Consider the following 16,923-nt stretch of genomic DNA (forward strand, 5'->3'; position numbering starts at 1 on the left):
TCCTTATTTAGCTATTCTGCGCTGCAGAAATTTACGTCTCATTAACTCAATGACATTCTATCTTTCATTTCTCTTATCCTAATAAATAAACCAATAAAAAAATTATGTTTTATTAATAATACCTTCAAAATTCCAATTTTTGATCTGGGAAATTCACTGGATCAGAAAATACAGACCAGCCTTTTTTTTTTTTTTTTTTTTTTACTTTTCCGCTACACAGTCTCCGCAATGAACGTTGTGTTTATACTCAATCATATACTGAAGGCACGTATCTCTTTCTTCTTCCCTTTCTTTTAAAGCCACTCAATTGCCATGTCTATAAAAGACCACGGCAAGGATACTTCTTTATCTAATGAAGACATTGCAAGTAGTATGTTTCAAATTTGGTGAAACGATCAACCTTGATTTTGTACTCAAAAAATCTTCTTCTTTTCACCTTTCATAGTCGTTTCTGCTTCAACTTTCGGACACGGCGATGACCGATCAAATCAAGGATCAAGTTTTACTGCTTATTTTAATGTTGTCTGCGTGGTAGCTGGTACAGGAACTCTTGGACTTCCATTTGCCCTTCGCCAAGGCGGTTGGATAGGTAAAGATAAATGAAGTTATTGCAATTACATATATATTTGTTCTATCTTTCTTGTTGATCTAATGCTTAATTTCAATTTCACAGGTCTCCTTATTCTCTTTCTCAGTTGGATCTTCAGTGTTTGTAAGCTTCTCTTTAAAAAAAAACAAATCGGCTGTTTCACAATCGATCTCACTCATAACTTCTGTAGACACCGGCGTCATCTTGATCCGATCCCTTTATTCTAAGAATAAGCGCCTGACTTCATACCAAGAAGTAGCAGAAGCTTCCTTTGGTGCCATAGGTGGCTGGGTGGCCTTCTTTTTCACCGCAGTCACGCTTGTAGGTGTACCTGTACTATATCTCCTTCTTGCCGGCCAGAATCTCCATTCGGTCCTTCAAGGAACATCCGGGGAACTCACTTTCCCTATCTGGGTTATTATATGCGCTGTTCTGGTAACACTCCCGTTCGTTTGTTTCAAATCGCTCAAAGAAATCGGATTTCTCTCCACATTTGGTGTCCTTTCTACCACCGTTGTTATCTTCATCGTCCTTGCTGTTGCTGTCCGAGAAAAAGGCACACAAGGAGCAAAGCACCACGATGCCGTGATCTGGGATCAATTTCCTATTGCACTTAGTTCAATTGCCTTTAGTTTTGGTAAACAATTAAACTCAATTTATCATATTAATGTTATATTGATTTACTCATTTATTTAATTATTAATTACCGTAATGTAATCTAATTATTTATGATGATTCGTCTACTAAAGGAGGAAACCCAGTCTATGCTCACGTTGAAGCTGGTATGCGCCGTCCTCAAGATTGGACCAAGGTAGTGACAGCTGGCCTGACTACTTGCGTGGTCTTGTATTTCCTGACAGCAGTTCCTGGATACTATGTATACGGAGTCGATGCCCTGTCTCCAATTTATGACAACCTCCCTGAAGGTGGGGCCAAGATTGCTTCGGTTATCATCATCACAGTTCATGTTCTCCTAGCCACGCCGATTCTCCTAACCTCGTTTGCCCTGGATCTGGAAAAGATGTTTCAGATATCAACCGGAAAGTTCTCTACAAAGGTTGAATTAGTCCTTCGTTCGGCCATGCGTCTAGCTCTGATGGTTATCATTACTGTCATTGCCATATATGTCCCATTTTTCGGTGACTTTATGTCTTTACTTGGTGCTTTCTCAAATTGCGCCTTGATCTTTATTTTCCCCGTAATATTCTACTTTAAATTGACCGGATTCCGCGGCAAGGCTTGGTGGGAATACATCCTGGCTTTCTTCACAGTCTTGCTCGGGGTGGTTGGTTTGATTTTCGGTACCATTTCCGCATGTCAGGCTCTTAACAAAGACTTCAAGGGTCAGGCCTGAGCTGCATTTTCTGTCAACTCACACATTTTTCTTACCTTTATTCTTATTCTTCTTCCTTGGCATACTCGTATTTCTTCATATATAAACCTAATTTCGAAACACTCTATTGTACTACTTTGTAGCTTATTAACTTTTATTAATGTCAATAATAATAATAAACATATTTATCATGTATTATACTTTAAATAACGCATCCAAATACACATAAACATTCACCCTTTCTTTCTCAGTTTTCTGTCTTGCATTCACTTTTTTTCTGCCCAAAAGGAGTAGAGTCGTCACGCATACTGTGGGTGTGGCTTAAATGAGCGGAGTGCTGGAATGGAGAGAACTCCTGTTGCCTTTTTGCTTGCATACCACACCACAAGTCTTTTTTTTTCTTTTTTGTTCCTTTCTTGCCTTATTCCACTTCCGCGTCATGCCTTTGAGCAGGTCAGAAGGTAAGTCCAATTAGAGTACAAATAAGCTCCTGTTACTTATTAGACTTGGCCGTTCATTAAGAGCATCGCCAAAGACGGCAAGATCATCAACTAGATGTATCAGTACACCACAGTAGTAGAGATAACAGACGGCATTGTGGGAGTCACAAGAAAATTGTCCACGACGATGTTGGGTCAAGGCAAGTATATTACGCAATTTCGGATGTATAATGCACTGTATTAGTGCACGCATATAGAAACTTGGGGTGAAATTAACATTGCGCAGACGAATCAGCCGTCGTCACTCTCATACAAGCAGCAAGTCCAAACTGAATGACAAGAAGAAGGAGCACCATAGCAAACGGCACGGGTCACGACACAGCTATTACTCAACTGGATCGATCCCAGCTACAGACGAGGATATTGGTGGCGATGAAGAGGATCGAAAAGATTACTGTAAAGGAGGGTATCATCCAGTGCATGTAGGTGAAGTATACAAAGACGGCCGATACGTAGTTATACGCAAACTAGGCTGGGGTCACTTTTCGACAGTGTGGCTAGTAAGAGACTTGAGGTATTAAAACAATTCAAAACAATAATAATTATAATCAGGTCGCAAAAACAAAAAAAAACAATACAAAAAAAAAGATAATTGACTTTGGTATATAGAACTGGCAATCATTTTGCTATGAAGGTAGTCAAGTCGGCTGAACATTACACCGAAACGGCTTTGGATGAAATCAAATTACTAGAGCGTGTAGCCGCTGCTGACCCTAATGCAGTTGGCTCAGATTTTGTAACGGCCATTGTGGATCATTTTAGGGTGACAGGTCCAAATGGAACGCACATATGCATGACTTTTGAGGTTTTGGGCGAAAACTTATTGTCGTTGATCAAGCGCTACCACAATGGAGGTATTCCAGTCCACATCGTCAAGCAAATAGCTAAACAGATGTTGCTCGGCCTGGATTATCTCCATCGTCTGTGCGGCATCATTCACACCGATCTTAAACCAGAAAACGTGCTTATGTATCTTGACAATGCGGAAGAGCTTGTACGCCAGTCAGAGTCCAGCTCTGCTGGGCTCGATATTAGCCCTGCCCGTTCTCAGACGACACCCGAAGCCGACAGTCACAGTAGAGGAAGAAGTCCAGTCCGGAAACGGCACGGAAATCACGTAAAGATGGTTCAGTCGCAACCACTTTCATCCGGAGCAGAGGAAGATGTTCGGGGTCGTCGACCAAGGAACGGCAGTAAGCGTACCCGTTCAAGGTACTACTTGCGCTGTTAGACGTGCGAGACACAGGGAGACTGACGAGGCCGTAGATCTCCAGAATATCCCAAATCACGGTGGAAAAAAGGGCGGGAAGACATGAAAATTAAAATCGCAGATCTCGGAAATGCGTGTTGGGTTACCCACCATTTTACCGAAGATATTCAGACACGCCAATATAGATCACCAGAGGTTATTATAGGAGCTCCTTGGGACGCTGGGGCAGATATCTGGAGTTTGGCCTGCTTGGTAAGTTGAAAATCTAAAGATATATTATCTTTTTGTGGCTTGATTTTGAATTTGAACCAGATATTAATATCGTTATCATTACTTTAAATGTTTAAAATTAGATCTTCGAATTGCTTACAGGAAATTACCTTTTCGATCCTCGAAAGGGATCAAGATTTACTAGGGATGATGGTAAGATTATTACAACGCAAATGAAGTAAACCCAAAAAGAAAAAAAAAGAACAAGGACAAGAAAATTTAGATAAAGAGGGAGGTGCACAGGAAGATCATTTGCCATATAAGGGAATTTGTTTATGTCTACGACCGTCTATTATATTTGTCTTGCTATTGATGGAAGCACTCATGTTATTTGCAGATCACCTCGCACAAATGATCGAATTAATTGGGCCAATGCGTCGTACCTTTATTCAATCTGGAAAGGACTCCAATCAATATTTCAATAGCAAGGGCCAGCTCCGACACATCAGCCACCTCAAATACTGGCCACTTAAAGATGTACTTCACGATAAATATCAGTTCAACCGTTTAGAGGCTGAAGAGATCGCTAGTTTTTTGGGACCCATGCTAGAATATGAGAATAGGGCAAGGGCCTGTGATTTGCTTGACCATCCTTGGATCAACGGGGTCGATCCAATTCTTGAAGGCGAACGCGAAGATAAGGCTAACTGGAAAACCGAACGTCCATGGAAAGAATGGGAACAACACAAAAAACAAAAACGACGTTAGAATATTATATGCTCACATTTATATATATATATATTTTTTTACACACCTTCTCTCTATCATATATATATATACACAACTCATACAGCAAGCTCCGAAACCAAGCTTTTTCAAAACTTACCGAGTATTTCTTCCCCGTACAATCCCTCTTGCTTTGACGTAGTTTGTATTTTTAGCTTTACACTAAACAAGATCCCCCTTTATAAACTATGGGGTCTCTGGTCGGCCAAGACCTAATTGTCTCTTCTCTTTTCTTTCCTTAATCTGATCACAATTCCTCATCACTTCATGGGGGTCATTAACTCTCATCATGCCCAAGACACAATCGCACTAGATTTTGGTAGTCAGCCACTACAACATAAGAAAGACAGTTACCTATCAGTCAAGGATAAAATCTTTGAATCCCGTAGATTCCCTTTATTTTTGCGTAATGATCGCCGGCACCGCTCATATGCCCAGCCATTACCTTCAACCCGACGCTGGTTCTATCGGTTGTTTTTAATAGTTGTGGCATTCTTGTTTATATTTGGTTACTTGCCATTCTTTCATCTGATTAGCAGTAATGGTCCAATAGTAGAATATGATGGATCCGTTATCTCTGATGCACTACCACAACATCCACTTGCTGTACCTACTGTACCTGTTCCTCGGGACCAGATCATCCTTTACCGCATTATCGGCAACGATCTTCCTCCACGCCACAAAGAAGGCCAGACGCTCTCAAATCTCCGCTTTATTCTTGAACATGAGCCTACTTTTCCTAACACTCGCAAGCTATTCATATTAAATCGGATTGCTGACCCAACCAATGAAGAAATGATCATTCAACTTCTAAGTAGCCATCAAATGGACTATGTTCGCCTCCCTTTTGATCCAGCTGAATACGAGAGTTTAGACTTCCGTCTCGAGGATTTCCCTGAAACGGACTTTCTCCACTCAGACTGGTACAGACGCTTCTCAAAGGTATCAAAGCTACGTACTCTGGACTACACTTATCACGACAAAAATGTGTATGCAATGAACAACGTAAGAATATTAGATATCATCATAAAATATTATATTTAATAGAGAGAAAGAGAAAAGCTTATTTATCTAAATATATATGTATGTATATATAGAACGGTGGTCGTAATGCGGCTCTCCAACATGGACGCGCTTTACCGAATGTCCGCTGGATAATGCCATTTGATGGCAACTGTTTTCTAAGTAAGAGTGGATTTGAAGAAATTTCTAGCCAGCTAGAAAGATATGGAGAAGAAATCAAATATTTTGTGGTCCCAATGGCCCGACTTTTGAACAACACGGTATTGCTGGAAACTGAAGAAGAGAAGCCAAAAGCACCAGAAGAGCCACAGATCATCTTTCGCTTTGATGCAACAGAAGAATACAACATGAACATGCGCTATGGTAGGCGGAGTAAGGTAAAAAAAATAAAAAATTATTGATGATTTGATTATAGACCAAAATTGCTCTGTGTTTATATTATTATTCTTTCTTTGTTTTGATGGACTAAAAGAAAAGTGTATGATGTTTAGTTGGAATTGCTCTGGAGGCTAGGAGCCTTGGAGAATCGCCGTCTCAACCGCCCGACTGTTCCTTGGGAACCTGTGGAACGCCCTTATAGCAAAGACAAAGGGAGCTATTTGACAATCGGTTGGGTGTTTCGACTATTCTCTGGAAACCAGCAACAGGAGGAAAACAAGAAAGAAGCCTCCTCTATTCGGGCGTTCAATCGCTTACTCGCTATCCAGCTCTCCTTAGATACTCTAGACGAGTCCCTAGCCCGTCGCTCCTTCAGACCTGAAAATTTGTTTTTGTACAATGAACGGGAGATGACCATGATTCGATATGCTTACTGGAGTAAAGATCCAGCTGTGTCTGCTGCAATGAGCATTCTCGAAGAACGTGCAGAAAGCATATTAGAGTATACACAAACACGCATGGTGACTTCCGAACCGGTTAAAATTCCAGAGGAAGTCCAGCTGGAGTTTGAAGAGTACGACAGCACCACACCTCCTTTGCCTGAAAACACAGCAGAGAACCTTGGGTCTCTGTCGCAAAATGTGACGATTATGACCCTGGCCAACTATTTTCTTGGCAATGAGGCGTACGGAAAATGTGCGGCAAATATGATTCGCGTCAATTTTCTAAATGAATATGCGTTGGACCAACAAGACGAGTACAGCTCCGCGAGAGTCATCCCAGACAATACCCATTTGTTAGACTTCTTATCAGATCAGGGCTATTCATTCCCTAGCATGAGCCGAGTGTCCAGGGCATTGACAAAGCGAGTAACGATGCCTATCTTAAACACTTCGGATCTAACCAAGACAGACATGTCATCTATGCTCGACTCAATAAGACTATTAAGTCGTATGCAAGCCTTGACACACAAGGAATATCTGGATCTACAGGCGATTATGGCTGAGTTCCTTGAATATCTTGTCACTTCACCCACTGGAATTCACTTGGCTCAAATGAATGACTATCGCGGAGTGCTATATGATCTGCAGGTTACAGCTCTCGCGGCTTTTACGGATGATGTGCGGTTGTTTTTGCGAGTGGCTAATAGGTGTAGGATGCGAATCGGGCGACAATTTAATGAAGATGGTTCGCAACCCCTTCAAAAGAGTTCAACCCATGCTCGATTTGTGTCTCCTTTGGAAAGTGAATCCGGCTCGGCCGAAACCAGTCAGCGAGTTCAGTTGCATTATGAGACTATGAATTTGCAATATTGGACATTACTGGCACGTGGCATCCAGAATTCAGGTGTTGGCAAAGACATCTGGCATTATACATCCAAGGCTGGTGGAAGTATTTCACATGCCGTAGTAGCCCACCTAAAGCGACAGGCTGTAGTTTTGCCGCAGTTATCTTCTGCTGATGGAGTATTTATGCAGTCCCGATTGCGACCTTTGGCTTATATGGCTCAGGCTGCGTTTGGGTTTAGTGCACGAATCAATGGACCTCAGCAACATATTGAAAAGTCTGAAGATTGGCGCTGGTTAGAACGCTATGTCTCAACATTTGGTACCCAGTGGGCAGAAGAAGTTCCTGAAATGACATTAAACTCGACCGATGACCAGAGTATAGTTCACCATATTATGGCCCTTATATCAGAAGACCAACACAAGGGAAGACTTGGAGTACCTCCCTTTTGGATGCTTAGTATTGCCTAATTTTTCTCCTTCATGATGTATATTCATTCATCTCATTTCTTGTATGCTTTTTTTTTCGCCCCTTGTTGTGCAATTCTCATTCATCTATCCCTTTTAATGTTTATGATAACATTCAATCAATTAAAAAAAATTAATCCTCTCACCTCTTGCGAGGGGGAGGGGTAGGGCTCTCTGATTTATTCTTTTAATTTTTTTTGTGTTTATTTATTGCTTTATTGTTTCTACATGCGTCCGACAACCTTGTAGCCTCTGGGGGGTTTGGCAGCCTTAATATCCTCAGGGGTTGGGATAGAGGCAACGTGCTCAACCTTGACAAGTTCTTTCAACTTAAGGATAAGACCGGCAGTACTAGGGTTGACAGGTTGGTAGGTGGTCTGGTGGAGGCGTACGAGGCCAAGAGTCAATGTAGCAGCGCGAAAGTCATCAGAGAGGCCGATTGTCGAACGCTTGAGAGTGACCTTGAAGTAATTGGCGGTGGGTGCGCTCGTAGTGAACAATCGTCGCTGCATTGTAGAATGAGTGTGTTGATGGAGGTAAAGGGTCGAAAAGAACTGGTGGCTTGTTCCATCCCTGAAGCTCTTGTGATTGACACCCCGCCGTGAAGAAGTTGGCGGACTGCATTTTCACTAAATGGTTTAAATATATATATATAGATTTATTGCATTTATTTATTTATTTATTCGATTGTTTTTATGGAGACGAGAAAGAAAAAAAGACAAGGCGCATAGGGCAGGGTGGGGGTTATAGTTTAAAAGAAGTAATATGAAGTTATGTGTTTAGCAGCATCCACCTGTCTGCTTGGGCTGAACAGCTGCTCCTTGGCCCACCTTGACAGTCTGCTTTGTCTGTTGTTGCTGCATAGTAGAGCCCATTCTATCCTTGATCTGTTTGGCCATGGTCAAGAAAGCTTGTTCAACATTTGTAGCGCTCTTGGCAGATGTCTCCAAGAAGGGAATCGACAAAGAATCCGAAAATTCCTGTAAATTTTGGTTATTTTTCTCTTCTTTTTCTTCATCTTCTCTCTCTCTCTTAATTAACTTGATACCCCCCCCCCCTCCTTTGTGAAATTGATAAACTCCAAGATCTTGTACAAGAGTGTATTTCTATACCTTTGCTTGCTCTGTCTCGACCACTTTTTTGTCTGTCAAGTCACTCTTGTTTCCAACCAATAACTTGTTTACACCTTCTGCTGCGTAACGATCAATTTCCTGTAACCATTGCTTGACGTTGTTAAAGGTGTCTTGGTCAGTTACATCATAGACAACAATGATGCCATGTGCTCCTCTGTAGTACGACGATGTAATTGTGCGGAAACGTTCCTGGCCTGCTGTATCCCACTTTATTTCAAGAAAGTAAAAATAATACAAATAATGGTTTAACTTGCTTATACGTTATCAGACCTTATACAGCATTACTTACAATCTGAAGCTTAACAGTTTTGCCTTCCAGCTCAATGGTTCTAATTTTCTGTACAGCACACGTCAGCTCGATTGATAACAGATATACCCCCTCTTTTTTTTTTAAAAAAAAAGTAAATAAATAAAATGTATATATAAATGCCTACAAAGTCTACACCGATGGTGGAAATATAGCTCTCGGTATAGGTATCATCAGCGAAACGGAGCAAAAGGCAGGATTTTCCAACACCAGAGTCGCCAATCAACAAGAGCTTGAACAAATAATCGCTTTTAAAGGATAAATTTCAAACAATAGGAATTAGCAAATTAATCAATAAAGTACATTATTCGTTGAATGTCTTCATCCAAGTCGCGAAGAATAGAGTGGAGGTAGGGTTTTTTTTCACTAGTTTGCTTGTAAAGGAGGTATAGTTGATGGCTTGGGGATATAAACTTACTATTCGGGGTTCATGATTATGGATTAAAGTAAATAGGAAAGAACAAAAAGGGAGAAGGAAGAAAGAACGTAATACACTATCACTAGCACCACTAGCAGAACCTACACACCCACTCACCTGCGCACAAGCCCACCCTTTAGGAAGCGTCGTCATCAAGCTTGAATTCGGATATTAAATTGCTATCATTGAGCGAATTAAAGAGCGATGTGTGTGTGTGCGTTTTTGTAGTATTGGGCTAGGATGAGCTGATAAATCAATAGGAACCCTCCAGGACATCACCGCAGGACGGGATGCAATGTCACATAAAGCTGTATCCTTGACCACAGTCAACTGTAACATATTACCGAGTCCTTTTTGTGTGGCATATATGGTTCACAGCCATCACACAAATGTGGTGCAAATTATGCACTAAAAAAAAAACAAACTTATCTACTGATAAAACACATGAGTAGCAGCTGCGATTGTGTATTTAAAGCACAACTGTAGTTTCTCAGCAGTATGATTTATTGATTTATTTGTAAATCCTTTATCCTTTTAAGAGGTTCCTTTTGTTTTTGGTTTGACGTCTTCATAGATGTATTGAATAATACAACTCGCGCAACTTTAGAAAACAGCTGGATATTTTTGCCACGCTTATTTTATCGGCTTATATATTAATATTACTATTGTTATGCTATTAGCCTTTTTAAAATAAGTATAATCGTTGGAAAGTGGAGTTAGCTTTGACTATGACTTGCACTAAAAGAAGGAATGGTTAAATTTAGATTTGTGTATGGATAAAATGCGGTTATATGTAACCCAACAATAGCATATTCAAGGATCCAGGTCTTCTAACTTGTGTATCATCTAAACCTAAAATATGTACTTATCATAATAGATCGCACATACGTACATATAAAAGTATATATATATATTATTTTATTTCAAGCTGTTATTGCCAGTTAATATGCCATTTCTCAAGTCAAAATAATTGCACTGGCTAATTGATTGATTGAGTGTAAAAATGGCTTACGATGATTTCATAATTATTTACAACAAATTTCTGCAAATAATATATAGATATATACATAAAGAACCAATTATATCTCAACAATAATTATATAGAATCCTGTGATAAAAAGAAATTAAGGGGGGGGGATAAAATAACGTATTTTTTGTTAATAATGTGTACCCAGATGCCCTTTGCTTACTGGTCGACTTGTTTAAGATTGCTTAAAGACATAAGGCTTTTTATTATTATTGAGAGCAGCTCTACATCTAGTAGTCTTCAAGTAATGATACTAATATAGCGTATCTTGCGTGTACTTTAGGTTAGATCCTTTATTTATAGGAACGATGAGTAAATGATTTTACTCATAATAAACTAGTGCTTTTCAGACTTGCAAAAATATTCTTGCTTGTAACAGGGAATATTTTCCCCTAAGATTGTGTGTGGTAATGTCAAAACATTCTGCAAATCATAACTGGTATCAGGTTTTATGCAAGTTATAATTATAGAGTATTTGGCAAATAAACTAATGACGAGGCTTGAACTAATCATTGTTAAAAGAGCATTCGCCCGTTTATATATATATATATGTGGAGAGAGCCGCGTAGATGTTGGAGTTGATTGTCTTTAACTATATACAAGTATATTAAAGAACAATCAAAGACCATCAAAAAGTGAGAGATTCAGATATTTTGCCAAGCCAGTTTATTAACTGATCTCCTTATATATATGTTGTTTTAATTGTGCATAATATTGCAGCTTATTTGAAGCATTTGTATCGTGCCATATCATTATCACTCATTACGGGCAAGTAGAAATAGGCATAATAAAACAGTCGTTATTCTTGTGATATTTGGTAATTTCAATTACAGGGGAATTATTTGCGTGCATTTGACTGAAATAGACTCTACCAAGATTCCAGCTGTAGCTGTAATGAGTTTATCTGCATTGGAAAACATGATTAATAGATTCAAAACAACGACAACAACAACAACAAACAAACAAACAAACTCTTGCATCTAATAACTAATGAATGGCTTAATAAGCCTGAGTAGAAGGTTTTAAAGGTACTCAAGGATAAAGATGCCAATTATTGGCTTTAGGCGCAAAACAAAGGTAAGAAATTAGAATGTCCACGCCAATTATTGGGACATATAAGAGTGTTATTTTGACCTCCCTTCTTAAATATCAAAGCTTTATCTTTTTTAAAATATATATAGATAGACATTGAGATATTACATAAAGAGCTGTGCAATATATATATATATACCTTGTATGACCTTTTTTCCAACCCGCGTCTATTAGTCAATGAAGGTATACAAATTGGGTAGAAAGATGCTTTTTTTTAAGTCTTTATATAATAATACCATTTATTCAAGTAGAAATAAATAAATAAATAAAGATATCTCGTTATCCTTCCTATCATTTTTTCATTAATCTCTCGACAAAGTACACAGAGAATTTTAGAGGCATTAAATTATCTCTTTAACCTTGTTATTTAATCAATGTAGCCACCATAGCAATGTGGTTACTAGCCTTTGTACAAAACAATCTTGACAAATAATTAAGGATCTACTGATTAATTAGTAAGGTACAAATCGTACTTTCTCTTATATTTATCATGTCTTTCTGATATTATATGATACTATGATAGCTATTTTTATTTATATGGAGCTCGTATAGATGAGCAATTATCGTATATTTTACAGTTTGCTTTTAAAAAATAGCTGTTCAATATTACAAATTCGATCTGACTTCAGATATGTGGTATTATTACGTACAGACATTCACGAATTAAGTGAAAATCTTTTTTAGCAATCTATTCCGTATTCCTTTTGGCTTGGGTAAAGGCTCGTTTAAAAGCGTGTATACATCTGCTGAATTTCGCTCCCCTTGCTTGATTGATTGTTCAAGTTGGCAAAATGTTTCTTCATCGATATAGTATGTCTTCAGTAACATATCTATCAATTGTTACGTTCTTCCGTTCGTTCTATACGTGCTTGTTGGGTTTCTTCGAAGTATTGAATAGAGCCCAATCTCTCTAAAGAAATATTTTTATTTGGGTATATGTGTGGTATACACACCACGATTAAATGAAGAGCAGACTCCACAACCAAAAACTTGTTCCTCCTTACTAATGAACCTGACAAGTTAACAATCTCTAGAACTTCTATGCACCAGGCACACGTATACTACACGCTCATACAGGGTAAACCAAGCATTATACAGCAGTGATTTTAATGACAGTGATTTTAATAGTAATAGATATAAACAATATTCTTTTTTAGGCGGGCAATTTCTTATTAAATTTTATAATAAAGTTTGCACAAACCTCCCTAATAATGAATGCTCTTCTTTGCCAAAGCTCTCTGACTAATCTTAGTGGGAAGTTATTACCACAGTATTTTATTTTCATAGGAATAATCCTCTTGGAAAATTGCTTTATCAAAACGCTTGTATATTAATCACAGACTGAATAATATAATTTGGCAACCATGTAAATCACCAGTAGATAGCTGTGTGTAAAATAAAAGATAGGGAGAAAAAGAGTTCTATATTTTATTATGATTATATTCCTTTAAAGCTAAATACCACATACAAGCTATCTATAAAGACTATCCGTATATATATATATATAGTTTTGATTTTGTTCGTTCATTTATGCATTCATTCGCAACGGCGACTTTTAGCAAAACGATAGGAGTCATACTCCATAGATCGATATTTGCGAGAAGATTTGCAAGAAGAAGTGTGAGAACTTCTTGTAGAAGAGCCGTTATAGCCTTTAGATAGGATTATCCGGAAATCCTTGCGTTCCATTACCGTCTTATAGATTGAGCTAGCAATCTGTGCAGAATGTGTAATCGAGTTTCTCTTTTTTAAAGGTACGTTTTTCTGTAAGTAAAATACCTGTTCAGAGAGTTTTGGAAGCAAGGAGTTAGTAAAGCGTACAGCAGTAAATAAATCATCATCTATCTGTGCAGCGCGTCGGACGCGTTGAAACCTTTCTGTGTATTGTAAGACAGACTCATCATCTCCCATCCTCATGGTGATAAGCTCCTTTGTGAGTTCCACACGAAGTTGAAAATCGTTTTCCCAAAAGGTAGTAATCAAATCATCTTTGACTGTTGACCAAGATAATCTGGCGGGATTGGGGTAGTACTCCTTGAGCCATAGATGTTGCTCTGAGGACAGTATATTTGGGAGGAGATAATGCCAATTACTATCGAATTTTATGTCGTGGGCCCGGGTAATCTCTTCAAATTGATCCAGGCACTCCTTGGAAGTAGCAAAGACCTCGTAGTTATAGTTCCACTCACGACCAATCCACTGGAACATGAGAAGATTATCAAGGATAGAGCTGGAAATGTAAGAGACTTTTTGGGTATCGTTAATCTGTTGAGCCTGGAGCAGGGATAGGTTGGTCTTCATGGTGATCAGATCTTCAACAGTGGAAGAGATGTATTTTCTCAGTAGATCCTTGCTTTCTTCGGTTGCCTCGGCACTTGTCTTTGAGAGAGTATTGTACAAATGTCCGAGTTTCTCTTCCATTTCATTGATGGACGCCTTAGTTCTTTGGTTGAGGAACAGGGTGGCAGACATTGAAGGAGTTTTTTTTTTTGGTGAATTAATAAAGAGGGGAGGTAAAAAGAAAATAATGATGATCTACTGTGGAAACTGATAAAAAATATCTAGAAGGAAACTCAAGGAAGTGGAGTAAAACTTCCTCTTTTTATTATGAAAGTTAAAAAAGAATAAGTGACTAGGGTTTTTGCTCTCATAAATCAAAATCTTCATTTGAATTTTTCCACTTTTTGTGTTCCCATTATATAATTTTTTCCCTTTTAGATCTAACTTTATTATTATTATTTTTAAAAGGAAGCAAAAAATCCTATTTACACAAATCCTTCCCCTTCTCCTACTATGTAGGCACACAACTCATTTATATTACGATTTCTTTTTTACACTTGTGAATGAGATAAAATGTATATCAACACCACATATATCGGTACACTAGTAATAAAAATGAAAGACTTGTACGATATATTACATAATCATATAATAAAGCATATTGAAGCATCTATAAACAGGAACCATGCCAAAATAAAAATATATGTACCTTTACATGTACGTAAGAGTTAAGTAAGGAATACAACAAAACATAGTACCGGCACACTAAATAGATAGTATTAAGTATACTAGCAAGTATCATATAAAATATGGTATAGAGAACATGTATTGCACAATATAATCACAAAATTCGTGGTACTTGACACGATATCTGCATAAAAAATTCAATACAAATACCAAAAGCTCATCACATCTTATCTTCTATTTCATCCTGAAATTACAAAATTTCAATAATAGAAGGATCGCACAAAATATGTGTGAGTTTAATTGTAGTAATATATTCATTAAATAAAACCTTAAACCTTACATATTTCAAACCCTTGAAGTCAAACCATACCTTTTCTTTATTTTTTTTTCTTTAGAATCATTAATCAGAGAGACAAAACATGTAGGGGGTTTCACCAACTCTCGGTACTTGATTGTTGGTATAGCGGTGGTCTAATTAAAACAATTATTGGCTAATATTGTTCCAAAAGAATTAAATAAACTCAGAATTAAAGTATATCTACTGAAGCCCCCTAATCTATAGCTGATATTATATTAAATTAGGGTACTCAACTAAATTTTCCATAGAATCTTTGAATAATCTTTACACTCAGTACAGTATATTATTGGACAAACACTTGTATACCCGCCATAGAAAAAAAATTGTGCTTAATTGCGAAGGAATACTATTGGCTAATATCCAAATTTAAATTTCTTCAAAGATTCTGGCTGAGTACCCCTTTTGGTGTCCTGAGCTACAAAACAATATCATTGGCTAATGTCCAAATTTGGACCCCTATCTCGAATTCAATTGAGTACCCCTAATATATGTATGTGTAAATAGCTTTATTTTGGAGAGGAAGAAAAGTTGTAGAGTTTGAGCCAACATATCATACACACAAACTGTTTAATATTAAAACAATGCATACTTACAGAAAAGATGTCTGACTGACAAAAAGAAGTGCCGCATAAACACAATCGTAGGCTTGAATAGACATTACAAATATTCATTATGAAGACATATTTAATACGCGACAATTATAATGGTATATCTTTGCTTATACGATGATTATATAAAGAATACACCAACAACAAGGGTGAAGACTTCAGTCAAAAGTGCCCAGATTTATAACTTGAGAATATGTTATAAATGGTAAAGAGATCAAGGATTCTATTATATTGTTATATCATCACAAACAAAACACGATACAAATAGCAATAGATTGTCTTATTCTCTAATTATTTGCCAATAAACCAAAGTATCGTTGCATTCTTGCCCATGCTTTGCTTTCATTCTAATATGTAACAAAATAAGAATAAAAAACGCTTTAAAAAATTTGTTCAATATGTATTGTTCTTCTCTGTTTAAAATAAGAAAGGATTTTGTAAAGTGTCTTTCTTCAGTTTTTACAATTCATCTATTCCCTCTTTGCTTTTATTTTATTTTATTAGTTTCTTTCCTTGTTCTCTAAACTATTTAAGCCTGTAACACACCAAAGCATGGCAAGTTTTAATGGCGCATTCAGTTGGTGCAAACAGAAATAGTAGAAAAACTCTTTCTAATATGATAACCTCTTTGTAATGATAATTTTTATGTATAATAGTAATAATTATAATTATAAATATCATTGTCGAACCATCTAAGAAAACACGTCTGTTGTTTGCGAGTTAGGCTCCTTAAAGTATGGTTTTTAGTAAAGTATGATAAATACTAGTATCTTGTTGATTTATAGTTACTTATCTTCTTTAATGTTAGACAATCAATTAGCAGTAGCAGTCTCATATATGTGTGTCTGTTTGTGTTTGTCTGTGGGGTAATGATGCCAATCTTGGCAATAAAGAATAATGATCAACATATCTGTTGCATACATACATACATACATATATAAATATGTGTGTGTGTTTTTTTATAGAAAATTATAACTTTATTTTATAGATATGTTAGACAAGATAATGAATTATTATTTTTTATTGTTTGCTTCTTGTTTTTGTGGGATTTCTTTATTCTTAATAGGATAGTCATTGGAGAGTCATTTCTTATATATATACTTTATTGCTTTATTGTTATTTTACCTGAATGAACAAGTCCAAAGAAAGAACCTATTGGTCTGCGCGAATCGGCGTACTCAAGTAAATATTACATACGTTTTCTCTTTTTTTTTTCTCTCTTTTTATTAG

At 37.3% G+C, this 16,923-nt stretch overlaps 5 protein-coding genes across 5 annotated transcripts; 3 read left to right on the forward strand and 2 right to left on the reverse strand.

Moving 5' to 3' along the window:
• Positions 1 to 312: 312 nt before the first annotated feature.
• Positions 313 to 1,943, forward strand: PHYBLDRAFT_164878 (hypothetical protein; the record flags this gene model as incomplete). The annotated part of the gene is made up of 5 exons (XM_018435093.1): positions 313 to 370; positions 446 to 589; positions 674 to 712; positions 780 to 1,226; positions 1,339 to 1,943. 5 exons carry the CDS (start codon positions 313 to 315, stop codon positions 1,941 to 1,943), a joined length of 1,293 nt encoding a protein of 430 aa, XP_018296036.1.
• An 850-nt stretch (positions 1,944 to 2,793) lies between these two features.
• PHYBLDRAFT_23387 (hypothetical protein) lies at positions 2,794 to 4,610 on the forward strand (the record flags this gene model as incomplete). The annotated part of the gene is made up of 5 exons (XM_018439804.1): positions 2,794 to 2,936; positions 3,032 to 3,648; positions 3,682 to 3,884; positions 3,986 to 4,055; positions 4,240 to 4,610. Coding segments are annotated over 5 exons (1,404 nt in total), but the record flags the coding sequence as incomplete, so codon positions are not given.
• Positions 4,611 to 4,895: 285 nt separating this feature from the next.
• Positions 4,896 to 7,786, forward strand: PHYBLDRAFT_141856 (hypothetical protein; the record flags this gene model as incomplete). The annotated part of the gene is made up of 3 exons (XM_018430685.1): positions 4,896 to 5,633; positions 5,726 to 6,028; positions 6,143 to 7,786. 3 exons carry the CDS (start codon positions 4,896 to 4,898, stop codon positions 7,784 to 7,786), a joined length of 2,685 nt encoding a protein of 894 aa, XP_018296038.1.
• Positions 7,787 to 8,423: 637 nt separating this feature from the next.
• Positions 8,424 to 9,714, reverse strand: PHYBLDRAFT_157898 (hypothetical protein). Its single transcript, XM_018433693.1, has 5 exons — positions 9,642 to 9,714; positions 9,351 to 9,471; positions 9,206 to 9,253; positions 8,896 to 9,123; positions 8,424 to 8,763 (listed from the first exon to the last, which is right to left on the reverse strand). Exons 1-5 carry the CDS (start codon positions 9,653 to 9,655, stop codon positions 8,563 to 8,565), a joined length of 612 nt encoding a protein of 203 aa, XP_018296039.1. The 5' UTR covers positions 9,656 to 9,714; the 3' UTR covers positions 8,424 to 8,562.
• Positions 9,715 to 13,296: 3,582 nt separating this feature from the next.
• PHYBLDRAFT_164882 (hypothetical protein) lies at positions 13,297 to 14,232 on the reverse strand (the record flags this gene model as incomplete). The annotated part of the gene is made up of 1 exon (XM_018435094.1): positions 13,297 to 14,232. One exon carries the CDS (start codon positions 14,230 to 14,232, stop codon positions 13,297 to 13,299), a length of 936 nt encoding a protein of 311 aa, XP_018296040.1.
• Between the last annotated feature and the right edge of the window lie 2,691 nt (positions 14,233 to 16,923).

This window comes from Phycomyces blakesleeanus, assembly GCF_001638985.1.
Source record: "Phycomyces blakesleeanus NRRL 1555(-) unplaced genomic scaffold PHYBLscaffold_4, whole genome shotgun sequence".
Classification (NCBI taxonomy): Eukaryota; Fungi; Mucoromycota; class Mucoromycetes; order Mucorales; family Phycomycetaceae; genus Phycomyces; species Phycomyces blakesleeanus.

Coding starts and splice junctions, on each gene's coding strand:
- PHYBLDRAFT_157898 (XM_018433693.1), bottom strand. Junction 9,254..9,350: donor CCACCATCGGTGTAGACTTT/GTAGGCATTTAT, acceptor TGTGCTGTACAG/AAAATTAGAACCATTGAGCT. Junction 8,764..8,895: donor TCGAGACAGAGCAAGCAAAG/GTATAGAAATAC, acceptor CAAAATTTACAG/GAATTTTCGGATTCTTTGTC.